The sequence below is a fragment of the Physella acuta genome, unplaced genomic scaffold (assembly GCF_028476545.2).
Source record: "Physella acuta isolate Inbredline_101_S28 unplaced genomic scaffold, ASM2847654v3 ptg000105l, whole genome shotgun sequence".
NCBI lineage: Eukaryota > Metazoa > Mollusca > Gastropoda > Physidae > Physella > Physella acuta.
Genome location: NW_026731625.1, coordinates 1,912,755 through 1,931,082, shown reverse-complemented (window position 1 = coordinate 1,931,082; position 18,328 = coordinate 1,912,755). Strand labels below are relative to the sequence as shown.

The window sequence follows — 18,328 nt, the reverse complement described above, 5'->3', positions numbered from 1 at the left end:
GTAGCTAGGGTCTCTGCTGTCCACCGCTGTTGTCATCTAAACACCCCTCCCCAAACCCCACCTCACACATTTGATGACTTTGAAGCAACTTGAAGCTATTGTTTTGCATATGTAGACATAGTCTGTCTACACAAATTGACACCACTAACCCCGCTAATCCACTTCTTGTAGTCTGTCGAAATGAACGTGTATTGCATGTCTGTCTGTGGAGTAAAACGTCTGCTGTCTGACATCAGGCGACAGACTGCACTTTAAGATAGTAGACTGCACTATTTGGCTAATCTTCTAATCCACATTATGCATCCTTAACAATAGCTCCTTTCACTTAATCTGCTATATGACAGCGTCATATGTCAGCAATGTCATATTGGTTGAAGATGACATTCCGGCGTCGTGAAGTTTTGTCTAACATCTTGTTTATGTACGGCTATCTAAGACACGTTGCCTCATCCTTTCTGTAGATGGCAAAAAATATTGTAGTAGATTACAGATTGGACGGTTGTAGATTAGCGATTGGACGGTTGTAGATTAGCGATTGGACGGTTGTAGATTAGCGATTGGACGGTTGTAGATTAGCGATTGGACGGTTGTAGATTAGCGATTGGACGGTTGGAGATAAGCGTTTGGTGGGGTTTTATCGCAAGTAGCCCGGTCTATCAGTACGGCCTGTCAAAACCTCTTTCAGCAAACATTCTCCGCTATGGGCGCCAACTTCTATTTCAGGAGATCTTAACAAAGGATGCATATATATATATATATATATATATATATATATATATATATATATATATATATATATATATATATATATATATATATATATATATATATATATATATATATATATATATATATATATATATATATATATATATATATATATCGAAAAATACTAATTAATTCCACTGTTATTTTTTATTTTGCCAAGGGAGGTAATTTAAAAATAAATTCAATTCACTCTCAATAATTGAAGTTAAATTTTTTATTACTACCGTTTATAGTTTATAATTAAAATAGCAAAATGTTAAGATTATTTATATTATTTTCTAATTAGTCTATGATCTCTCAAAATCACTACTTTTTGTTTTTGTTTTTCGGTGTTATTAAAACAGATGGTGAAATTAGACTTATAGAGAATGCTGGTAAGGCTCTCTCTGGGCGCGGACGCCTGGGAAAGCGTGTTTTTCTGTGGCGATACATTGCCAATGTGTTTTCTTAGAACCATAAAAGTAAACACCACTTGCCGTACATTTATTTGCATTGCATTGTCTTATTGTAAGTTTTGGAGTAGGATCTATTTTTGTGACTTAAATTTTTAATGCTGGAAAGGCTCTCTTTGGGCGCTGACGCCTAGGAACGCGTGTTGTTCGGCAGTGATTCTAATGTTGTGGTTGTGTTGTGGTTGTGTTGTGGTTGTGTTGTGGTTGTGTTGTGGTTGTGTTGTGGTTGTGTTGTGGTTGTGTTGTGGTTGTGTTGTGGTTGTGTCGTGGTTGTGTCGTGGTTGTGTCGTGGTTGTGTTGTGGTTGTGTCGTGGTTGTGTCGTGGTTGTGTTGTGGTTGTGTTGTGGTTGTGTTGTGGTTGTGTTGTGGTTGTGTTGTGTCGTGGTTGTGGTTGTGTTGTGGTTGTGTTGTGGTTGTGTTGTGGTTGTGTTGTGGTTGTGTTGTGGTTGTGTTGTGGTTGTGTTGTGGTTGTGTTGTGGTTGTGTTGTGGTTGTGTTGTGGTTGTGTTGTGGTTGTGTTGTGGTTGTGTTGTGGTTGTGTTGTGGTTGTGTTGTGGTTGTGTCGTGGTTGTGTTGTGGTTGTGTTGTGTTGTGGTTGTGGTTGTGTTGTGGTTGTGTTGTGGTTGTAGTTGTGTTGTGGTTGTGTTGTGGTTGTGTTGTGGTTGTGTTGTGGTTGTGTTGTGGTTGTAGTTGTGTTGTGTTTGTGTTGTGATTAATTTTGTTCTGTTCCCAAGTTGGTACATTTAAAAAAGATTCACCGTGGCGGAGCACGGGTAATAAGTAATAGAGTAGGATTTGTTTATATAACGACTTTAATTTATTTTATAGTTGCCACTGTTTTTATTCTTTTGCATGATGTAAAGAAAATATTAAATACACGCACATTGCAAAAACATATTAAGCGGATCAATGTCAAATATTATTTTCGTTTAGATTCCTAGATAAAGTGAATACATTTTAAAAATAATAGGGTCGAAAATACAAATTAATTAAACTGTTTTGTCATTTTCGAAGGGAGGTAACTTAAAAATAAATTCAACTCACGCAAATTTATAAAAATGTGAATGCGAAATCTACAGACCTCCAAGAAGCAATTAGTGTTGCAATAATATAATTAGCAAAATGTAAATGCAAATGGATGAGTGTTGCGTTTGTATTTTCGTTTATGTTTGCATTGTGTTTGTTTGCATTGTGTTTGTTTTCTTTTGTGTTTGTGTTTGTGTTGTGTTTTCTTTTGTGCTTGTGTTTTTATTTGTGTTTGTGTTGTGTTTTGTTTGTGTTTTCTTTTGTGTTGTGTTTGTGTTATGTTTTTGTTCTGTTGTGTTTGGGGCATTTGTGTTGTGTTGTGTTTGTGGTATTTGTATTGTGTTTGTGTTGTGTTTGTGTTGTGTTTGTGTTCGTGTTGTGTTTGTGTTTGTGTTGTGTTGTGTTTGTGTTTTCTATGGTCTCCATGAAGAGAATTATATATATATATATATATATATATATATATATATATATATATATATATATATATATATATGTGTGTAGTTCTGAATCAACTTTCAGCGATTTCCTGTGACCGGAAATGGAACTTTTGCTGTCTTCTCAAAATGCTATTACTTTAGAATTGTTTCAGTTCGGTCGACCAAATTTCACGTATAAATAAAATATCCAATTCTCTGTCAAATAGTGAGTTCTTTCCACTGACCGGAAGTTGTACTTAACGCTATTCCCGATTTCTCGAAAAACAAAAACAGCCCATAAGAATTTATTTTTAAATTGATTCCTCTGCCTATCGCTTTCATGATCGGAAAGTTGCTAGCGAAATTTCGACCACTTCTCCGGACCGATTTATTTCAAACTATTCACGTAGGTCAAGACACGAACACAATTTATTGTGACATATGATTTTACTTGATTAGATGATGAATTGACTCTTTGAAAATTTAATCAATGTTTTCTTTATTAAGTACTTATGTTCCGCGCTATTATACACTACCCAGCGGTACCCGTTTCACGTGAATTATAGGCCTATATATTTTTAATCTTATACTTGTTTGAGAAAAATAATGTATACAAAAATTTCATTAAAAAAAAAACGTTTTAATAACAAGCTTTTATGTAATAATGTATTGTTTGCTGTTCATTTGGTGCGCAATTCTTATTTGAACGCAATTTTATTCAATATCGAAATTCAAGTGTTCAAAAATTGATTTAAAAAAAAGCACAATAACGTTTTAATAACAAGTTCCTGTGTAATAATGCACTAAAAGGGAGTAAATAACTGATTTTCGTAACGTATATAACAATACACTACAATACTATTTAAATAATCTTAAATATAAAAGCCCATGTGCTCACTTCTCTCTCTCTCTCTCTCTTTCTGTCCGCAACATTTTTGAGGCTATATGATCAGTATGTTAAGCGATATATGGAGAACTTAAAGATATTGTTTTTGTGAAAATAATATGTTGGATGTTTTAAATGTATAAACTAAATTTTCTTTAAAAAAATAAATAAAAATAAAGCAATATTCAAATGTAGAAACACATTTTTTAAAATTATGCAACCGGAAAAATCTTTATAGTTGTGACAAGAACGCAATAAACATTGACGCCACATGCCACTTGTTTAAACTACGGAATGAACACAAAACTAATGGCGTCATCTCCAAATTTTAGAATATACAGAAATGAACTATTTCATTCAAATTTGATTTAGATCTACTTATCGAGACGTACGCTATTAAATATATAAAATTTTGTAGGCTTAAACTAATACAAATTACTTTAAAAAACAACATAATGACCATTGAACAGCCGGGTTTTTAGTGAAATCATTTGTCTCATAATCAGCGTGTGCATTGTGTTGACTAAAAATGTAAATAGTGTGGTTTTATTTTTCTAATAGGTATGGGTAGCCTATTGTTATTTTGAATATATCGGATTTTTATCTATTTAGTTTTTTCTTTGCTTTGTCCCTAATGTCGTTCAACGTGTAATAAAGCACGTAGCTTTTTGACTAATAACTTTTTTAAGAAAATATTTTTCTCAGACATTAAAATATATAGGCATATAATTCACGTGTAACGGGTACCGACGGCTAGTTATTATATATTTAAAGAAAATCACTTATATTCTCCTTTTTACTTTCTCGTAAATAAATGATTACAAGCTTTTATGCAATAGTGCACTAAAAAGTAGACAAGAAAATTTTTTCTTTAAATATATATATATATTAATAAACTATTTAAATAACTATAAAGAAAAGCGTGGGCCTCTTCCTGAATATTAGTAAAGGTATCCAATCGATAATAAAGTCACCCACGGTTTTCATTATAGTTATTTAAATAGTTGTGTATTATGATACATTTAAAGAAAATCATTTCTTCTCTACTTTTAAGTGCATTATTGCATAAAAGCTTTTTTATGAATTTTTTTTACAAGCTTTTATTTAAGATGCTTCCTCTGTCTCGCGTCACTCTGTCTATCCGTCGTCATAGATAAAAACGGCCAAGCGATATTTCGGGCATTTCTAAATGTGAGATTCGTTCCAGATTGGCACATTGAAGACAATGCAATATCATATTAAATTTGACTTAATACATTTTTTATGAATTAATTAAAACTTTCCTTAATTAGTAGGCAATTTTGTACTAAGGGGTCATCCATAAATGACGTCACACTCGTAGGGGGGAGGGGGGTTCCGTAATGTTGTGACGATGTGTGATGAGGGGGAGGGGGGGTCAGATGTTGCGACGTCACATTTTTGCATTATAAAAAAGCAATGTTAGAAAACGAATTTTAGACGTTATTTTGCGTTTTAGATAACTGTTTTAATAAATTGTAATAGTTTAGACAAGATTTTGGAAAAATATCGATGTTTTAAAAAAATTCAACTGCAATTTTGAGGGGGGTTGTAAGCTGAGGTGTGACGTCATTTTAGGGGGGGGGGTCTGGCTTTTTGTGACGACGTGTGACGGAGGGGAGGGGGAGGTAAAAATCGTCAAAAAAAGCGTGACGTCATTTATGGATGACCCCTAATCATTCCGTCCGATGATAAGCCCATTATTAAGTTCATTTGGTGCGCAATAGTTTTTAGTCATACAACTGTATTGTAAATAAAAAATTTAAAGTACTGACAAAAATTGCATAAAAAAACGTTTTAATAACAAGATTTTATGCAATAATGCACTAGAAAGGAGAAAATAAATGACTTTCTTTAAATGTATAATAATACACTACTACTATTTAAATTACAGTACATCCATTTTTACTTTCTTGTAGATCTATATAGGCCTACAATCGAGCAAAAAAAAAAATCTCGACGATTTACACCTCCCTGATGTCATGTTGCATTGTCATCGGGTCTTGATGCAAGCGCCAAGTTAGAAGTTCTCAAAATTTCACTCGTCAGTTTCGATCTATGACGACAGAGGAAGTAAGTTAAGGAAAAGCTTGTAAAAAATTGTCTATATCCCGATTGAACTGATGAAGTTGCCATCCCCTTTAGTGTATTCGTATATAATATTTGAAAAAGTTTAGGGGAGATGACTACCGCTTTATTGTTAATTACATCTGAAAATGGTAAATAAATAAAAAAAAAAATGTTAGTAAATGATTTGTTTATTGCATTTCTTACAAACAGTAAAATAAAATAAATGAAGTGGATCTTGCTTGACATAAACTGGTTACAAAAAAAATGGTACTAAATGTTTTTGTTCACGCCCTTAAAAATACAGTAAACTGGTTATAAAACAAAACACGATGCTCAGTCTTTTCCCGGGTGTCCGTACACAATCAATGAAAGAACCGGTACACAGGTACACCTCGCCCCCTTTGTTGACAATAACAAGAGGCGTTCGTTAAATTAAAAGAATTAAAATTCTTACAGTTTTAAGTAGACCAGCTGTTTGAAAAAGTAATGATCTTAGATCGCGGGCCTGATATTGGTTCATTTCTCCATACCATCCTCAAGTTACAAACAGTACAGACCAGAACAACTCCTCTACAAGAATAGCAAATCAACTGATACGGGTGTCAAGGTTTTTTTTTGGTCAGGGTAGGGTTAATCTTGTGGTTTATGTCAGGGTAGGGTTAATCTTGTGGTTTATGTCAGGGTAGGGTTAATCTTGAGGGTTTAGTCTATGTCAGGGTATGGTTAATCTTGTGGTTTATGTCAGGGTATGGTTAATCTTGTGGTTTAAGTCAGGGTAGGGTTAATCTTGTGGTTTATGTCAGGGTAGGGTTAATCTTGTGGTTTATGTCAGGGTATGGTTAATCTTGTGGTTTATGTCAGGGTAGGGTTAATCTTGAGGGTTTATGTCAGGGTAGGGTTAATCTTGAGGGTTTAGTCTATGTCAGGGTATGGTTAATCTTTAGGGTTTAGTCTATGTCAGGGTAGGGTTCATCTTGAGGGTTTTCTGTGATCCTTTACAAAAACATCTGTGATCATGAGCCTAAACTTGGCAAAAAAAATGTTCGTCTCCCCATTCCCGACTCAGTTTGAATACAAAATAAATAGAAAATCAAAGAAGTAAATTTATACAATAAAATCAAGGGAATTATTTTATACACAAACCAAGGGACTTAATTTATTAAAAAAATATCACAAAGAAGCACGGGAAGTAATTCTTACAAAAACTTTAGGGAACAGTTCACTGAGACAGGTATGAAGGTTTGTTCAGTCGGTGATTGTAGAGGTTTTAACTTCAAGCAATTCATGTAGGTGGCATCAAAACCTTGTGGTGACACAAAAATCTAGAACAGGGGTCGGCAACCTTTTGATACGCAAGAGCCAAAAGTTACAATTTACAAACTTTCCCAATTTTTAAAGAGCCACAACTTTTTTAATTCAATATTCGGTATTAGATTAGGTAAATAAAGTTGATTTGTTATTTAAAATAAATAGCTTTAAATATGAATAATACTTATTCATATAAAAACATAGACATGTTTCGCCTGAATAGTAAAAAATAGTAATCAAATAATATTATTCTAGGACTATCTCAATTTACATTAGAAGCTGTTGATTTTTATTTTATTTTTTCTTTACGGATATCACCGGCTCAGGAGATGTCTCCCATTAGCCAGTCAGGCCTCAACACGGCAAACGCCGACTAACTGGCTTGGATATCGGTTTGAATAACTTGCATCGTACTCTTCTATCCTTTGGTTCTCAGCAGGCTTATCTTCCATCCCACTGAACGCAGGGTAAAGTCGTACCCCACCGTCCAGTAAAAATGAAATAACTATTAATATTTGTGCAAGGAGCTGGAGAGCCGCGTCTGGACGTCAAAAGAGCCGCATGCGGCTCGCGAGCCGCAGGTTGCCGACCCCTGATCTAGAATAAATGAGACAGACCATGGGGCATGGAGCAGCAACAAAAGGGAGAAGCAGAACTTGAAACCACAAAAATGGTGGATAGAAAAACACAAAATTACATCAGTAAAAACATGAAAAACTCGTGTGATATCATGCGCTTCAATACATGCACACATAGGGCTAACCAAACACACATGTGGCTAACCACATACACATGAGGCTAACCACACAAGTTTACAAATTCTATGAACAATGATGAAAGTATTTTGATGTATTGCACACCACATTAATATCAAGATAAATACTAGAGGTTGAAAATGACTACACACAGCTAGGGAACTAGCTATTTCTTCAACTTTTGTGTGAGGTGTTCTCAGCTACTAGATAAGTTTGCTCTAACACAAATGTAAATTTTATTTACGTAAATCTAGTTCACTTATCTCAGAGAGAAAAATGAAAGTGGGCGACACAGGTAAAAATGTCAGCATAACACATACAGCTGAGCATGAATTACCTGACCAGATATGCTTCTAATCAAAGACTTATTACAAATCAAAGTTTCAAACAATAACATGACAGAAATGTAATGACACAATCAAGTTGTAAAAATATCTATTGCACCATTGTAAATAAAAATGGTTGATGCTAAAAGCTGACATCACTACCGTCCTTTCAAATGGTTTTCAGTTAAAAAACAGTAAATAAACATCTGTACTATAAGCTATACAGAGTGACTACAAGATTGGCTTGTAAACGACTAGAAATCAAAGGTCACTGTAGGCATATTGCGTGTATCACTAGGGCAAACAAAGGACACAGATGCACAACAAGATGACACAGGCACCAGGACACACAAGCTTGCTATGGAAGGCCGGGGTCAAATCCTGTAACTTTGGACTCGCTTTGGCTGAGCATTGCTGGGGGCAGGTACTGTGGTGGCCTGGTCTGGCTTGGGGGGTAGGGACGGCCGAGCGCTGGACATGGACTGGGCACGTGTCACTGGTCTGTCAGCAGGTCTGGTGGCTGGTGCTGTGTCTGGTGCTGCTGCTGTGTCTGGCACTGCAACCTTCCTAGCTGGCACTTTCTTCCCGTGTGTCTCCTGCGTGGTGGGCGTGTCTTGGCCAGCGCTGCCAAATCTGGCAGCAATGGATGAGACATTGGTTTTGTTGGATGAGACTTCAGGCTTGCTAGACGAGACTTCAGGCTTGTTGGATGAGACATTGGTTTTGCTGGACGAGACTTCAGGCTTGTTGGATGGAATAGATTTAGTGGAGGCTGCTTTTTTTGAGCTACCCTTATCTATGACCTTGTTACTTTTGTCTATGACCTTGTTACTTTTGTCTATGACCTTGACAGCCGAGCTGCCCTGAGTGCTGGGTGGCAAAGGTTTTGGGGGCGTGGCACTGGACGCCTGGTCTCGCTTGACTGACTTTGGTGCAGCCTTATGAATGTCACCCTGACCTGCCACAGACTGTGACAGAACTCTGCTCCTGAGTTCATCAGAAATGGCACCTTTTAATTTCTCCTTGCTGTCAGCCACTGACGCAGGTCTCTGCGCAGGAGCTGTTTTCCCTGCTGGGTTGTCAATGTTGCTTGTGGCTGCTTTGTTTGTTGTTGATTTGTTAACAGCTGGGGCTTTGTTGGTTTGAACATCTAATGCTGAGCTGGCAGGTTTTTGTGTGGAGGTTGCCAAATTGGCAGGTTTCTGTGATGAGGTTGCCAGATTAACTGGTTTTTGTGTGGAGGTTGCCAAATTGGCAGGTTTTTGTGTGGAGGTTGCCAAATTGGCAGGTTTTTGTGTGGAGGTTGCCAAATTGGCAGGTTTTTGTGTGGAGGTTGCCAGATTGGCAGGTTTTTGTATGGAGGTTGCCAAATTGGCAGGTTTTTGTGTGGAGGTTGCCAGATTGGCTTTAGTCTTTAGCTGTGAAGGTAAAGGCTGGGCAGCTGAAGTGGAGCGTGGGGGAGTTGGGGGAGGCAACTCTTCTGTAGGGGGAGCAGGTGATAGGTTAGTGTAGATGTTAGAGGAAGCTTTGAGTGCACCCTCTATGGCTGACAACAGGTCACTCATGTCCGACGTCTCATTGGTGTAGATGGGCTGGGTGTCATCTTCCTCCTCTGTGGGGATGGGTGGGATGGGGCGGGGGCGGAACCCTGATGGGTTGGTTTTATTGTGGTTGGTTGTGGGTGCTGATGAAGCAACAGGGGGGTTAGGGTTTGTCGGAGATCTTGCGGAGGCTGATTTTTTCAGGGTGGACGTCCCTGGGGCTGGGGGAGCTGGGTGGTGGGGGTCAGGTCTGGACAAGGGCCGGTCTGACTGAGTGCGCTTGATGGCCGCAGGCTTGTTGAAGGTGGGGCTCCTGGTGACGAGCCTGGCCTCAGGGCCGATGATGTCCACATTGCCATCGGCCAGGACCAGGGAGTTCCTGTTGGTGGTACACACAAGCACTGGCTCTGATATCTGAGAGCCTCGGAAAGATTCTCTCTTCACTATGGGGTTCTGGGGCTCTGGAATGCTTCTCAAGTCTGTTTTTTTAGACCCAGATGGCGCTCTTTGTGATACTTTCTTTTGTTTGGCTGGTGGAGATGGTGGTCCACACGTCTCCTGTATGGGCACAGACAGCTTGACCTTCTTCAGCAAGTTCTTGGACTCTGCTGCACTCTTGTTCTTCACCAAAGATGGCGGTCGCTTCGGTCGCTCTGGGGGTGGGGCTGGAGTCTCAGGAGTGTTCCACACCTTTGGCTTGGGGTGGGGGTCAGCTGCATGGGTTGGTGGGGGGTTGAAGATGAGATTCTCTCTGTCGTTACAGCGAGGTTTCAACTCCTTCTTTGCTGGGTAATCTCTAGCCTTCAGTTTGCCTGGCTTGCCCTCAAACCTGGAGATAAAGTTGAGGTGGTGACACAGGCTTTGATGGTGACACAATCTTACATGGTGACACAATCTTACATGGTGGCACAATCTTACATGGTGGCACAATTTTACATGGCAGTCAATCATACATGGTGACACAAGCTTAGATGGCAGCACACAATCTTAGATGGTAACACAATCTTACATGGTGAGTCAATCTTACATGGTGACACACAATCTTACATGGTGACACAAGCTTAGATGGTGGCACAATCTTACATGGTGAGTCAATCATACATGGTGACACAATCTTACATGGTGAGTCAATCTTACACGGTGACACAATCTAACACAAGCAGACCATGACCCCTACCCTAACAAAAATAACTAACCTGTCCTTTAAGCTTGGCATAGCATTCCACCATTTAATCAGGCGTTTTCTTTTAATGAAGCCAATAATTAAGATAATTAGGATTGGAATAACCAGCAGAAACACCACCAGCAAAGCAATCAGAATGTCTTTCTTGGCTAAAGAAATAAACAGAAATCATGGCATCAATGTCTTTCTTGGCTAAAGAAATAAAAGGAAATCATGGCATCAATGTCTTTCTTGGCTAAAGAAATAAACAGAAATCATGTCATCAATTACAATGGCAATCAAATGTAGTCTGAACACAAGTCTGCAACCATGGTTGCCAGGTTACGGGTGAATTGAATGTTTGCATGCTATAGTCCTAGCAGTCACAAATAATCTAGGAGTGACAACTCTAGATCAAATCTAAATTGTAACCACCCAATGAAAGCAGCAGATAAGTCTGTCAGCCACACAAAGCTTGTCAAAAGCTAGTAGCATTAAAAGCTTGCAGCTAAGCAGTTGATGAAAAATATGCTCAAACCTTTGAGAAAGCTTATTACTAGGTAGTCCAAACTGGCGAAAAAGTGCGTTTTAGGGTCAGTTTTTGCGGTTTTCAAAAAAAAAATTTCACTACTTCTAGTTGTCCTATAAGAATAAAAATTATATGTCAATAAAGTTTAAGTCTTTATCTGTCGTAATCTGGTATTTTTATATCTGTAACACATGTCTGAATGTGTTTTATATTTGTTTGAAAAGTATCAGTTACGTCAACAAATTTCACCGTTTTGCGTGTACCGATCGACCCCACACTGTTTTATTTGGTCGCGGCTTCGCGACGAAGCATCGTAGAAGCATAATCTTAATGTCATTTTAAAGATCGAATTCTAGGCTATCGTTTGATGTATAAATTGAAAAAATAACTTGTTTATTTCATTTAAAAAATACAGATTTTAAACTTTAAATGACGATATATACACGGAAACAAACTAATTCTGTTTCAATTTTTACACCGATGTAAAGTTCAGTTTTATAACTACTTTGTGTTGTAAATTCAAGTATTTCTGATTTACGGTCGCGAAGCCGTACCCCCAATAAACATATAACCCTCGAGTCGACTTTCAGCCCCGAGTAAGTTGCTCGCCGAACGGTTTTAAAGGTTGACGACCGATGATGCTAAACGGATTTTACCCTTGCTAGAGCCTTCAAACAAGTTGTAAGTATCATTTTTAAAGTTTCATTTCCATTTTAATAAATGAATTTTAAGTTTGAATGTCAGTTTGGTTTAATTAGTACACGTTATTAATGTAAATTTGAACGCTTCAAGTCCACGGTTTTAGCGTGTGAACTACGCTTGTACACAGGGTGTGTTTAGACGTGAAGCTATTTAATTCAGGACATTCTAGGGACTTAAAATATGGATGCACTTAACTATTAGATGCTAGTGTTTACTAATTCTTTAAAATCTATTGACTGGGATCAATGATAGGGTCGTATTACTACAGTTTATCTGGACTATCACGTCAAAACTATGAATCGACAAATTCAAAATGGCCACCAGACTATCCTGGTTACTATGTGGACGAACTCAATTATTTACAGGGAACGAAGGTTAAATACTTATAAAATATAAATGAAACACAAAAGAAATGTATAATTATAATAACTATACATTTTTATCGATTTATTTAAAACAAAAGACACTAAATTTTAAGGACTAATGTGATTAATTTTTTTTTATTTTCTGTTGTGTGCTCTGATTCTGATTCCCCTGCTAAATAATGTGAAATGGTCTGCGCCAGTCTCCGTAATAAAATGTACCAGATCAATTTTTAGATGGTGGTGCAATTTATTAAGATTCTACATGTTGTGACTTAGTTTTAAATGTTATATTAGTTGTAAGTGTAAGTAGTACTAGTAGTATTTCTCATTATTTATTTATTTTATATGCATATAATAGTAACAATGAAGGACAGTTAAGTTGTCCTATAGGATGTTGAGAACCACAGTATGGCATCTTCATTATTGGATATCTCAACCAGTGTGGCACAAGCAACGAATATTTCAAATTTCATTCAGTAGAATTACTCTTAAAAATATATATAAAGTATAAATTACTTTTAACAAAAAGGTGTTTTCAGGCTTTTTCATATGTTTCCAGTTATAGTCATAGGACAAATAGTAGGCCTACACAATAGGCTGGTAGTAAATTTAATTCTATTTTATTAATCACTAAATCAATTGTTTATTCCATAGCTGGAGACATTTACAGTGGCCTATCCAGAACTTTCCTTACAAGGGAAGGGAAGAAGGCCAAGACCCCACTCCCCCCTACAATTCCCAAAACATATTACTTACTCATGATGCTCCACAAGATCAAGGTTGAGGGAAACAAGACGTACAAAGATGTGGAGTTGTAGTTTTAAAAACTGTTCCCCCAAAGCAGTTATCAACCGTATAGGTTTGAAAAGAAACCAAAGCATGTGGCATCAACTGCTGCATCACTTGTAGGCATCAAGTCTTTATTAAACTACATTACATTACATTTACTCTACTAAATTTTGATTCTGTTTCTCCTGCACTAGATAACTGTGGTATTTTTTAAAATAATATTTTAACTCATGTGATTTTTGAAAATTATTAATACATTTTTCCACGTTGATGTTACCAACACAATAGTTTTAGAGTTATTCCAAAGCAAAAAAAAAAAAAAAATTGATTTTTTTTTTTAATGAAAATAAAAGTGACCAAAACGCATTTTTGTCATTTTCAATTATTTTTTTACCTTAGAAAGACTCATTTTAGATGACTGAAAAAAATTGGGCATATATATTACAAACTTTGCAGCAACTTTACCAATTTCTACACTTCTATGTTATTTAGTTTAAAAAATATGGGTTCTCAAAAATGGCACTTTTTGAAAATCAGTTTTTTACCAAATTTTGCTTTTTTAAAAATCGCATAACTTTTTTATTTATTGAGATATTTTTATAAAATTTGTGGCATAGACCTTACAATTAAAAGTTCTTTCATGACATACTCACTCCAGAAGTCTGCAATCAATAGTTAATTTCAGTTTGGACTACCTATTATTACGGCTAACACAAGTAGGCAATATCATACGGCTAATGCAAGTAGGCAATAACAGACATCAAACATACTTGTGTGTTTCCTGCATCCAGCACATACAACAACTTTAATATCAGCCTCAATTTATTTTTTACCTCCCCTGATTCAAGGCACCACAGGAGGTGAAACAAGCCATAAATTATTTGAGCTTAATGAGAGCTTAATGTGAGCTGTAAGGGCTTGTAATGTAGTACAGAGTTCAACCTAAACATTTATTGAAGACATTTTCTGCTTGCAGTGTAAAGGTGCGATTACTGTTATTGGTACAATGATCTAGGTGACATGGCAAACATGCAGCAACTGGATCAGTGTGGCAGATTAGGCATGGCAGCTAGACATTCACATAGCCTGATGACCTATGACCTTACCCAAGAAATCTGGCATAGTGGCAGTAGAGTTAGTGGAGTTAGTTGCTACAGGAAATGTTGTCACTACGCTCCATTTGGTGGTCACACCTGGTTCATGATGGACTAGCACATGGGATCATACAACACACAATAGGGGAGTCAGGTTAGTTCATTAGAATAGGGGAGTCAGGTTAGTTCATTAGAATAGGGGAGTCAGGTTAGTTCATTAGAATAGGGGTTCAGGTTAGTTCATTAGAATAGGGGAGTCAGACTAGTTCACTACAATACGATGGTCAGGCTAGTTCATTAGAACAGGGGCGACAGGTTAGTTCAAAAGAGATAATAACATTGGGTTAATTCACAAAACATGAACAAAAGTTGGAAGATTTCATTTCACAACCAGTAGCTAGTAGTACCATTTCCAGAAGATTCTGAGACAGGCACTGACTTTAAACATACACAGGTCAAGTAAAGATGGGGCGTACATCATAATCAGGTTAAAGGTAGACAGGTAAATGCCCAACTTAACTAAAAGGACATGTTCCCCCAAGATGGATAGACATGTTCTTGACATAGATACCAAAAATATTTTCAAGGTTTGCCAACTATACATTAGATAACTTTAATTGAGTGTTACTATAAAAACATGAATATAGGCTTATATGTTAAAAAGTCTCACTCAATAAAATTTATAGTTGTAATTTAAATTCAGGAAATTATGTTTTCCATAAAAAAAAATTGGTTGTTCTAAAGTGTAAACATGTACATTAAATTTAGAATAGCCATGGCAGTTGCCAGTTGTGAAAACAAAACAAGCCACATTGTAACGGCCAGGGAAGTGTAAACAGAAGAATCAAAATAATAAATTCAGGGATAAACTGCTAGAAAATAAAAGGGTGTGAAAAAAGGGAAGTAACTCAACAAATGATCCATTTAAACCAGAGTCAAGTATTTGGTAACATTACAGGGGTAGAACATTAATTTTGTATTGGCAAGAGTCACATTTTTTGTTTAGATTTAAAGCAAATTATAATTCAACATAAATTAAACAAAACAAGCATTCACCACTATAAAAAGATGAAGTACATTTAGTAATGAATGTACACATTTTTGTAGCTTGTGTACTGTTTTGTGCTAAATGTGTACCTGCACCAAAAAAACCCAATGCCCTCAGATAAATTAAACTTACATAGAGCACAATCTTCATTCTTCTCTAAAATAGAATGACCATCAAATATTGATATTTTAGTAGATAACAGACTCAATTATTAAACTGTAAGATAAAAATCAATGTAAGCAAAGCAAGGAGGAAATTGTGAAAAGTTGAAGCAAGTGTTGAGCCAAGATCAAGTGTAGTCAGGTTTTTGTATAGCCCGTATTGTCTTACAGGTATTGTCTTACCCGTATTGTCTAATCCGTATTGTCTAACCCGTATTGTCTTACCGTATTCATCACTAGCTGGTCCACTGTCTATGCTGCCCCCATAGCCTGGCCTGTCACAGAGGGGCGGGGCATATCCTGCGTTACAGTGGCAGTTGCCATTGCTGTTACAGCGCTGGGGAAAAAAATGTTTGGTTCAACTTTTAGATGTAGAGTTCATGAGGTGATTCAACTTTTAGATGTACAATAGAGTTCATGAGGTGATTCAACTTTTAGATGTACAATAGAGTTCATGAGGTGATTCAACTTTTAGATGTAGAGTTCATGAGGTGATTCAACTTTTAGATGTAGAGTTCATGAGGTGATTCAACTTTTAGATGTACAATAGAGTTCATGAGGGGCTGTCAGACTTAAGTTTGATCAAAACCTTGAGAAGTCCAGTAAAAATAAAAACCTGAACCTACCCTATGATTAGTCTAATTAGTCTAGCAGCAAATAAACCTGAACCTACCCTATGATTGGTCTAATTAGTCTAGCAGCAAATAAAGCTGAACCTACCCATGATTGGTCTAATTAGTCTAGTAGCAAACAAACCTGAACCTACCCCATGACCGTGGCAGTTGTCTGGACATTGTCTGACCTTCAGTTTAGCCACAGGTAAACATTGCTGGTTGATGCAAATCTGGGAATAAACATTGCAACTCAAGGCAGGTTCTTAGGGAGTTAACTAAATGTTTTCTAAGGTTGATTGTCAAGATAATGTGGTTTGTAATGTGTTTGAGTAAAGATGTTTAGTGTTCCAACAAACTGACCTTATCATGTTCACATATAGCCCAACAAACTGACCTTATCATGTTCACATCTAGCCCAACAAACTGACCTTATCATGTTCACATCTAGCCCAACAAACTGACCTTATCATGTTCACATTTAGCCCTAACTAACCCAACAAACTGACCTTATCATGTTCACATCTAGCCCAACAAACTGACCTTATCATGTTCACATTTGGCCCAACAAACTGACCTTATCATGTTCACATCTAGCCCAACAAACTGACCTTATCATGTTCACATCTAGCCCAACAAACTGACCTTATCATGTTCACATCTAGCCCAACAAACTGACCTTATCATGTTCACATTTGGCCCAACAAACTGACCTTATCATGTTCACATCTAGCCCAACAAACTGACCTTATCATGTTCACATTTGACCCAACAAACTGACCTTATCATGTTCACATTTGACCCAACAAACTGACCTTATCATGTTCACATTTGGCCCAACAAACTGACCTTATCATGTTCACATTTGCCCCAACAAACTGACCTTATCATGTTCACATCTAGCCCAACAAACTGACCTTATCATGTTCACATTTGGCCCAACAAACTGACCTTATCATGTTCACATCTAGCCCAACAAACTGACCTTATCATGTTCACATTTGACCCAACAAACTGACCTTATCATGTTCACATTTGACCCAACAAACTGACCTTATCATGTTCACATCTAGCCCAACAAACTGACCTTATCATGTTCACATTTGACCCAACAAACTGACCTTATCATGTTCACATTTGGCCCAACAAACTGACCTTATCATGTTCACATCTGACCCAACAAACTGACCTTATCATGTTCACATTTGGCCCAACAAACTGACCTTATCATGTTCACATTTGACCCAACAAACTGACCTTATCATGTTCACATCTAGCCCAACAAACTGACCTTATCATGTTCACATTTGGCCCAACAAACTGACCTTATCATGTTCACATTTGGCCCAACAAACTGACCTTATCATGTTCACATTTGGCCCAACAAACTGACCTTATCATGTTCAAATTTGACCCAACAAACTGACCTTATCATGTTCAAATTTGACCCAACAAACTGACCTTATCATGTTCACATTTGGCCCCATCTGGCACAAAACCAGGATCTGGCATGTCCAGTCCAACATCCAGCATGGCTGACCGGCAGACATACTGCTTGTTGCCTTGAGACAGAAAGGTGGCCCTTGTGTTGATGGTCAAGCTGTCCTTCCAGAACATCAGCTTCTCATTCAGGTGAACGCAGTGGAGCAGCCCACACATCACATTCCTGGTGATCATAAGGTCAGCAGTTAGTGGACAAACTTCAGCACTGACCACTAGATGTGTCAGCACTGACCACTAGATGTGTCAGCACTAGATGTGTCAGCACTGACCACTAGATGTGTCAGCACTAGATGTGTCAGCACTGACCACTAGATGTGTCAGCACTGACCACTAGATGTGTCAGCACTGACCACTAGATGTGTCAGCACTGACCACTAGATGTGTCAGCACTGACCACTAGATGTGTCAGCACTAGATGTGTCAGCACTGACCACTAGATGTGTCAGCACTGACCACTAGATGTGCCAGCACTAACCACTAGATGTGTCAGCACTGACCACTAGATGTGTCAGCACTAGATGTGTCAGCACTGACCACTAGATGTGTCAGCACTAGATGTGTCAGCACTAGATGTGTCAGCACTGACCACTAGATGTGTCAGCACTGACCACTAGATGTGTCAGCACTGACCACTAGATGTGTCAGCACTAGATGTGTCAGCACTAGATGTGTCAGCACTAGATGTGTCAGCACTGACCACTAGATGTGTCAGCACTGACCACTAGATGTGTCAGCACTGACCACTAGATGTGTCAGCACTGACCACTAGATGTGTCAGCACTGACCACTAGATGTG

At 37.6% G+C, this 18,328-nt stretch overlaps 1 protein-coding gene and 1 long non-coding RNA gene across 3 annotated transcripts in view; one reads left to right on the top strand and one right to left on the bottom strand.

Annotated features, from left to right (window-relative positions):
• Positions 1–5,819: 5,819 nt before the first annotated feature.
• LOC131932070 (disintegrin and metalloproteinase domain-containing protein 9) overlaps positions 5,820–18,328 on the bottom strand; it is a 44,062-nt gene continuing 31,553 nt past the window's right edge. The window contains exons 17-22 of one of the 2 annotated variants that reach the window (XM_059288948.1): positions 17,491–17,695; positions 16,185–16,262; positions 15,644–15,755; positions 15,390–15,413; positions 10,765–10,900; positions 5,820–10,397 (exon numbers count right to left, since the gene is read on the bottom strand). In XM_059288948.1, the coding sequence (XP_059144931.1) occupies positions 8,402–10,397; positions 10,765–10,900; positions 15,390–15,413; positions 15,644–15,755; positions 16,185–16,262; positions 17,491–17,695 (2,551 nt within the window). In that variant the 3' untranslated portion in view covers positions 5,820–8,401. The remainder of the gene's footprint in view (positions 10,398–10,764; positions 10,901–15,389; positions 15,414–15,643; positions 15,756–16,184; positions 16,263–17,490; positions 17,696–18,328) is intronic. The other variant, XM_059288956.1, reaches the window with a different exon arrangement.
• LOC131932080 (uncharacterized) lies at positions 11,293–13,236 on the top strand. Its single transcript, XR_009384459.1, has 2 exons — positions 11,293–11,940; positions 12,981–13,236. It is a non-coding gene; the product is annotated as an uncharacterized LOC131932080 (long non-coding RNA).